This window comes from Artibeus jamaicensis, unplaced genomic scaffold (assembly GCF_021234435.1).
Source record: "Artibeus jamaicensis isolate MK-2021 breed Jamaican fruit bat unplaced genomic scaffold, CSHL_Jam_final contig_482, whole genome shotgun sequence".
NCBI lineage: Eukaryota > Metazoa > Chordata > Mammalia > Chiroptera > Phyllostomidae > Artibeus > Artibeus jamaicensis.
In genome coordinates, this window is record NW_026521857.1 from 6,922,267 (window position 1) to 6,930,553 (window position 8,287).

The window sequence follows — 8,287 nt, forward strand, 5'->3', positions numbered from 1 at the left end:
TCTCCTAAGAAGTGAATACCCAAGTCCCATTTTACCAGATTAGCTTACTCCCTACTTTCAGAGGCTTCAGCATAAGACTAACCAACACACTTATAACTTCATGTACATTTCCTACAGGAAACCTACTCTGATCTTCAGGGTCTGGGACACTTACTCCCTTATATGTGCCAACAGTGGCTGGTACGTTCTACATGATGGCAATTTTTGTCAAACAGGATGGCAATTACAGCCTATACAATGCAGAGATTAGTTGATGCATGGTTTTAATTTATCTACAACTGTAGTGCTCAACCAACCTCTTATTCCCACATATTAATATTCCATGAGATGTTTCTAAAAAGAACATCAGTAATTCTAGAATTTAAAAATAAATAATATATTTGCTTGCTGTAATAGTTTCACCTTAAGTAAATATTGTTTTTGTTGCTATACTAACAACCCTACCTCCAAATAAAAACCACGTGAAGCTATCCAAGAGCCCAGGAAAATGGAACCATCCTCTAGAATGTTAAACAGCACAAAGCCAACTAAATAAAAAGAAGCAGAAAAGTAGCTTAAGAAAGCAAAATTAATGGTCTTTTTTAAAAAATTAACAAAACAAGTGGTGCACTTAAATTTTGCCATGCCCTGGTTGGCTCAGTTGTTTGCAACACTGTCATCTTGAAAATCAAAAGGCCATGGGGGTTTGATTCCAGATTAGAGAACAGACTTAGGTTGTGGATATAATTCCTAGTTGGGGCACATATAGGGGGCAACCAATGGATGTTTCTCTCTCACACTGAAGTTTCTTATTCCCTCTTTCCTCCTTCCACCACCACCACCACCACCACCACCACCACCACTGGTCTTCCTCTCTCTCTAAAAATCAATAAACATATCCTCAGGTGATTATTAAAAAGCAATCTTAAAAATACTCCTTGTAATCCTAAAGCAAAGTCTATTCTAGGAAATCGTAAGTTATGAGGTTGAATTCAAGGATAAATTAGTGAGTCTTTAAGCTTAGATTGGCTAAACTTACTGGGTCTTTTCTCCCCAAGGACTAAGGATTCTGCATTTGGCAAAACACATCAAAAATTCCACTGAGATTTATAATAAATACTCAATTTTGGAGGCAGAAGTGAATTCAGTTCAATACCACACACATATTAAGCACATCAGTGTATAAGGCACTGTGAATATATTACCTTTCCAAAATACATTTAACCTGAGCTCAAAAATTAATGCAAGGCAGCAGAGGTGGGACAAGGCTCTTCTACAATCCCAACTTGGAACTCATTTATAATGAAAAAGATATTTTTCCCACATACCTTTTAATCAATTGGTTAACGTCAGAATAGCCAGAGACATCTCTCCTATGTGGGCAACCCCTTATCATTACCATACAGCAGCGATTTTCAACCGCTGTGCTGTAGCACACTGAAGTTTTAAAACACGTGATACCTGACTATTTAGTCCGGGAACTGACTTCTCTTCCCTCAGACTGCCAAATAGAAAAATGACAACAGCCAACACATGCCATCCGATATGAACGAATAAAAATTATACCTATTTTTTGTCAGGTTGGCAAAAAATGTTGTTTCCTATGCCACAGAATTTTAGTAATTGGTTTGTGTGTGCTATGAGATGGAAAAGGTTGAAAAAATTCAATGCTACATAGCCCTCCTTCCCCTTATATAGTGTTCTCTCTTCCTATTAACTTTCTTGACTTCAGTTCTGTTCAACTCTTCACATTATCCTCTATTAAGTAGCACTATTTAGATTACAAAAATCTTTCTCAAGTAACTTCACTGGTTCTCTAACTGTAACTATCAAATAAATCATGTTCCACTTTAAGGTTCTGGAGCCTTATTCTACCAGAAAACACAGTTTTGACTTCTATCTGCTCTTTCAGGTGCCTCTATTTCTTTGAGGTCTGTCACTGACCCTTAATTCTCTTCCAGGGTTCTGGGCACACTCTCCTTACTCACTCAACTCCCATGTCATCAGACTCTCCCTTCCAAATTTTTTTAAAGTTTTATTTCATATAATCTGTCTAATCAGTATTCCCCCTTGCTCCCTTCAAGCCTAAGTGAAAATAAGAGCTTAGAACTCAAGACCTGACATGATCAAGACCTCGCATGAGACTTAAAGAATATGTAATTATTAAAACACAAGGAAAAACAAAGATGCCATTCTAATCTTTCAGTTATTTCCACTATTTTTTAAACAACATATCTCTAGTCTAACTTTAACACTCATTTATCTCCAAGAGGTAAAAAAGTAATGAAGAGTTCAAATTCTAATACAGTTATAATGGATCTAGTTTCAGTAATCTGAATTTAACCTACATATCTAAACTATTGGTTGTCATATTTTACAACCAACAAATAGGCAGCAGCCAAGCTTTCTCTATCCAGTTAGTCCAAATCCGTCTGGTCATCTAAAATCCAAACTTTTCATCTCTCTTCTCAACCTCAAGAGATCAAGCCAGAAAATGAGCACAAAAATTATCCTGGCTAAAAAATTAAAAACTACAATTGGCCACATATTTCCAACTCCTTCGAAACTCTCTATCACTGCTGCACTAGGGAGATGACACAGGACCTGGCTTAATCTTATTTTTAGTTAGCCATGTTATAGAAGTGGTATTGAAAATTAGCAGTAATCAAACAAGGACAAGAAAAAGGATCCCTAAAAGGGCCTTCAAGCTAGCAATAGGAGATCCAATAAAAAGCTAAAGGAGCTTAACCCACTCAAAGTTACCTATAAAATATTGCCCACTTTTCCTACAATCTGAAAACTAAATGTAAGAGTTTATTTCCTAAGTCACACTATGAAAAACAGAGTGAAATCAAGCACGCTGATAAGCAAACTGAACTATGTCTAGACAGAAAAGCCATTGTACTATCCTGTTTCTGACAGTAAACATAGTAAATTGTGTTGTATCTGGTGGTGAGACTTTAAGTGTATATGCACATCCCCAAACAGAAGAATCTTTTACAAGTGTATTACAACCATGACTATTAGCTAAGTAGCTACAAATAAAACATTTTTGAAAATACATGGTCATTACCTCTTTCCAATAACATGTTGCTGCTACTAAAATGTTTTAATTAGTGACATCAGACCAAAGGCTTCATTTTACTTCAAACTAATAAATAGATAACTAACTACCCCATCAGGGGACTTTCCAGGAAATGGAGATGACACATGGACATTTTTGTCATTTATCTTATTAGAAAGATTAGTAAGTAAATTGATCAACTATCACACACAAGAGCCTCCCATTGCAAACAAAAAAAACTAAATTTTTTGAAATAGCTTACTATTTAAACTTATTTTCCTATATGCTTAAATGACCAGCATTTCTATTAGAAAAACACTGTAAAAGTATTTAAAAGGGTAATAATAGTTTAAGGTTTGGCCTCATTGTTCAACAAATGAGTCCTTTAATCCAGTATGAATCTATAAAAGGTTCAGTTTGGGTACATAAAGGAAAAAAAACTTCTACAAAAAAGCAGCAAAGTTTGGAGAGAATTAAAACATTTAAATCAAAACGTTTGACTTAATCACAACAATTTCATTTTTTTTAATCTGCACCTGAAGATATGTTTACTGATTCTAGAGAGAGAGGAAGACGAGGGAGAGACAGACATTGTTGTGAGAAAGAAACATCAATAGGTTGCCTCCCATTCACACCCCAACCAGGATCAAATCCACAACCTTTTGGTGTATGGGGCAACACTCCAACTAACTGCACTGCTTCCTGGCCACAGCTACAGCTACAGCCACAGCTAATCACAGCAATTTCAAGTAAGTCCTTCATTTACAAGTTTATTACAAGTCCTGGCAGAACCCAAACCCAAACCCAAATGCTCTGACTCCATTATAGTACTTTTTCTTATCAACTATTTTCATTTCTATTTCCATGGAAATAATTAAATATCTAAGATAAAGATAAAATAAAAATCAAAAATACTTAGTGACTTCAAGAATGAGTTAAATATTCAACCTCTAAATATTCCTCCTTTTCAAAACTGAAAACATGCTTAGGCTTTTTATACCAAGCAGGACATACTTATTTGGGAAGAACGTATCATGTATCAAAACAAACAACAACAACAAAACACCACATTATATAAAACAGGGTTTGGCAAACCAAGGTCTATAAACCAAATTCAGCCCTTGGCATGTTTTTATACAGGCCTCAGGCTAAGAATGGTATTTATATTCTTAAAGGGTTGTAAAAACAAAACAAAGAGCTTGCATCAACAACCTAAAATATTTACTACCTAGTCCTTTACAGAAAAAGTGTGCAGCACCTTATCTAAACTGCTGAATAAAGGGGTTCATTTCCCCTCTTTCTGAAATTGTTAAATGCTAGAAGTGACTTGTAAGACAAACTACATCTAGAAAGATAAAATGAGTGGATTCCCTTAGCTCCAAACCAGAAGACAAAACCTCTGAAGCACACCCCCCCACCAAAAAAAGGGCAAAAATAAGTAGTTCCCTCTCACCAGGAGGTGGCAGTAGACTCTTCCAGAGGCAAGGTTCTGGTTTGCCCATGGGCTCAAGTGTTTTGTGGTGGCTATTAAGAAAAGCAGCTTGACCTTCCAGAGCTGACTTTCTGGGCCTGACAATCTGCACAAAAAGGAAATCGGAAAGGAGACTAAACAGGTGACAAGAACTAACCACATCCTCTTAATGACCTGCTCACTTCCAACTAGAAAAATGACACCATTTCCTAAATGCATGTGAGCTAAGAATTAGGGGGAAGGAGAAAAGGCAAGTGAAAATGATGTTCTTCATGCATAGTTCTATGATTCTTAAGTTATTCCCCTTCAGTCAGTTAATACATTTCTGTCTCCACAAAGTCGAGCAAGATGGCATTTTAAAGATCAGAAAGTAAAAGTAAAAATACAAACTTCATATATATTTCAGCGGAGCTAAACCAGAAGTCAAAACAGGAAATTACAAGTCAGTTAAACACATGCAAAAGTCACAGGTACTGCGTGACTGCACAAGCCAGTTGGCCTGACAGGCAATGGCAAACATCCATTAACTAACAGTGCCAGACCTCTCATTCTTATTCCAACCCTCTACTACACAACCCAAAACGTCATTTTTGCCCAGAAACCCTAGGACACTTAATCAAATAACATTAGTATAAAACATGCCATGTCATGAGGTTGCCTGCTATTCATGATGACTCAGCAACTGCTGCAAAACAGAGAGGTGACAGCAAGTCCCAAGAGTTCCAGTAAGGAATAGAGAAGAGTCCTTATTTTAAAGATTTTTTTAAAAAAATTATAATATTAAAGAATATTCTTTTGTATCCTCCTGGATACTTTTTTTTGGTAGTTTCTGACAATATTAAGTAACACCTACAGTGTTGATCAAGAAACTCCCAAACACATTTAATACCAATTCAAAAGCTAATTTTTTTCTTTTCCAATGAAATGGCTAAGGCAAGAAGCTGAAAGCATTTTAGATGGGGGAAATGATAAATTATCAAACTCTAAAACAAAACTACACAGCCTAAAATTATATCAGCTCTAACACAGGTTGGACCATAAGTGTTATATTGTTAAAGAATCATTTACCTTAATTTAGATTTTTATTTAAGTACATTTAAAAATAAACTGTGATTTTATCTTTTGCCACCTGGAATATATTGGCTCCTTTCTAAACTCTGTCCAGACAATGATCTGTATTTAACACATTTCATTTTTTATGTACTATGTTTTAAGGAGACCTAAGGAAGCACTCAGACATTTACTCTTCAGGAGAAACAGAAAGCATGTGTCTAACTTCCATTCTACAAAAGGATTAGGTTAAATGGCCAGGCTTGTGACCTGAATTCTAATCTTAAATCTGCCTGCAAGTACCCCTGGCCCTCACAAAGAAAGCTGAAAACTAAGCACTTTCTTTATATATTTGGGGGGGGGGGGAACTGGTGGGAGTAATAGTAATGCCAACGCGGCTAAACATAGAGGGGTGTCCAAACTTTTGGTGTCTCTGCACCACACTGGAAGAAGAGTTGTCTTGAGTCACACATTAAATACACTGAGACACATAGTCACCAAAAAACCTCATAACGCTTTAGTAAATTTATGGTTTTGTGTTGTGCCACATTCACAGCCATCCTGGGCCACATGTGGCAGCTGAACGTACCTGCTAGTAGAAAGCTAGGTAACACTATAAACCACAATTCTTGCTATTAAAAATTTAGCCCAAATCTTTACTTTAAAAAGTTTTTTAATGATACAATTTAACACCACCAGCAAACATGTTAAAGTGTTCAATATTCATCATCACCCAGCATAAAGAATCTAGGAAGTCTACCTTAAAAGCATGCAACAAGTTATCAGACCGTTCTGACATATTTTTGTTTTTTAATAAGTTTAAGACACATACTTACTTCCCACCTCGGTATCGAGTTTTATGTCATTTTTATTAAAATAAACATTTCCTACTCAATCCTCATAACAAACAAGTAACATTTAAAAGTGTAATTTTCTCAGAACCAATGTCTCTTTTACACTTAGGATAAATTCCTTTTCATAATTTCAAACGCTCATGAGTACCCAAGGTGGTTAAATGGTAAGACCTCCAAGATTCCTGGAGGGTCAAAAGTACCTAAACTTCTGGAATACGCCCCATAATGTTAAAATATTTTGTGTATGAGATCAGAAGTGGCGTCCTGGTCAGCTGTGCATAATAGCCTTTCTAACCTTCAAAATAAAAGAGGGTTGGGGGACACCTGCGGTGGGGGGTGGTAGCGAAGAGTAGCACAGGAGAGAAAAGACACGAAGGGCTCGGAGGGACTTTCAAAATGCCCCAATGCCTCGGTTAACTATAAGCCGGTTGAGGGTGGAAAAAAAAAAAAAAATCCAAGCCATCGCTCTCAGTCAGATTCGGGAGGGGATGTGGGCAAGAGAGAGAGAGAACTAACTACTAAGTTCAGACTAGGTTATTCACTTTTCTGGGTAACTCAGAAATTCCCTCACCAATTCGCCCGGCCCCGGAGACATTATTTCCCAGGGCAGCCCCCTCCCCACAACACACTGAGCCGCGGGAGACTAGAAAACAACAAGCGTTAAGGGCACCCTGCCACATCTTCCATTCTCCCTGGAGAGGACGTGAGTAATACCCTCTAACCCCGAATCCCCGCCAAAAACGAAAGAAACGCGCGCACCGTGGGCCTAGAATTTCTGTTCCCGCGCTGCGCCGGCTGGGGAAGCCCCAGCCCCGCAGGGTTGGCGAGAGGCGGCCCGAACAACACGTGTGCGGCTAGGGTCGGCCTGTCTCAGCCCACTTCCCGTCGCCACCCTAGCGGCCTGAGCTCCCCCTTCCCCGATCGGGTCCCTCCTCAGGCCCTCTCGTCCGCTCCACGTGGGGTTCCAGGATCCCTCACCGCCTGCTTGTTCCCTCCCGCCAAGTTCCCGATCCGCAAAACCACTAAGGAGTCGGGGTCGCGTACCTGGTGCTTCTGTCGCCCCTGCTGGTAAGGCTTAATTGGCCCCTGGTGGCAACGCCGCGTCCGGATCTTGCCGCCACCGCCACCGCCCCCTCCTATTCCTCCGGCTCCCGAGGCCATGGCCGAGCCTCCACTTCTTCCCGCTCCTGGGCGGGTAAGGGGGTGGGAGAGGCAGAGGCGGGCGCCTTAGAGCACCCGCCGCCCACCCCCAGCCCAAAAGCCCGTCCGACTGCCCACACCGTAGGGTACAGGCACTACAGGAACCGCGAGGTTGCGAACAGAGTGGAGAGAAAATGCGCGAAGGCAGCAGGGAAGGCGGCGGCGGCGACAGAGGCCGAGTAGCTGGCTCCGGTCCGGTAGCCACTCGCGGACCCCCTCCTCTGTGTATGTCACAGTCTCTATGGAGATCCCCCGCAAAAGACAGAGCTAGCGGCTTCAGTCGCAGCTTAGGCCTAACTCGACCGCCGGCTGACGGGGTTCCTTCTTCCGTCGCCCTAGCCGTAGCTGCCGCAGTTGAAGCCGCCGGCGCCGCCCGCCTACCACTCCCCTCTGCGCACAGCGCCCGCCCCGGCGTCGTCGTCCCTGCAGTCCCCTCCGCCGTTGCGCCTATTGCCGGGGCTAACCACGCCGCCGCGGTCGCGAGCCAGAATGCCGTCACTCGTCAGCGCCGGACGCGTTTGCATCATAACGCTGCGACCGGATGGGCGGGAGCGAAGGCTCGACCCAGCCCGCGCTCTCGGTCGCGCTGCATGCTGGGAAACGTAGTTCAGTGGAAAAACCGACCTCAGAAAAAAATGATGCGGAAGGAGACCTGCAGACCTCTTCAGA

At 41.0% G+C, this 8,287-nt stretch overlaps 1 protein-coding gene across 4 annotated transcripts in view; it reads right to left on the minus strand.

Annotated features, from left to right (window-relative positions):
* Positions 1 to 7,579, minus strand: part of NUP153 (nucleoporin 153) — a 73,944-nt gene extending 66,365 nt beyond the window's left edge. For 3 of the 4 annotated variants that reach the window (XM_037147936.2, XM_037147935.2, XM_037147934.2), the window contains exon 1: positions 4,497 to 4,691. In XM_037147936.2, coding sequence (XP_037003831.2) covers positions 4,497 to 4,676 — 180 coding nt within the window. In that variant the 5' untranslated portion in view covers positions 4,677 to 4,691. Of the gene's footprint in view, positions 1 to 4,496; positions 4,692 to 7,462 lie in introns of those variants that run through there. The other variant, XM_037147937.2, reaches the window with a different exon arrangement.
* Positions 7,580 to 8,287: the final 708 nt, after the last annotated feature.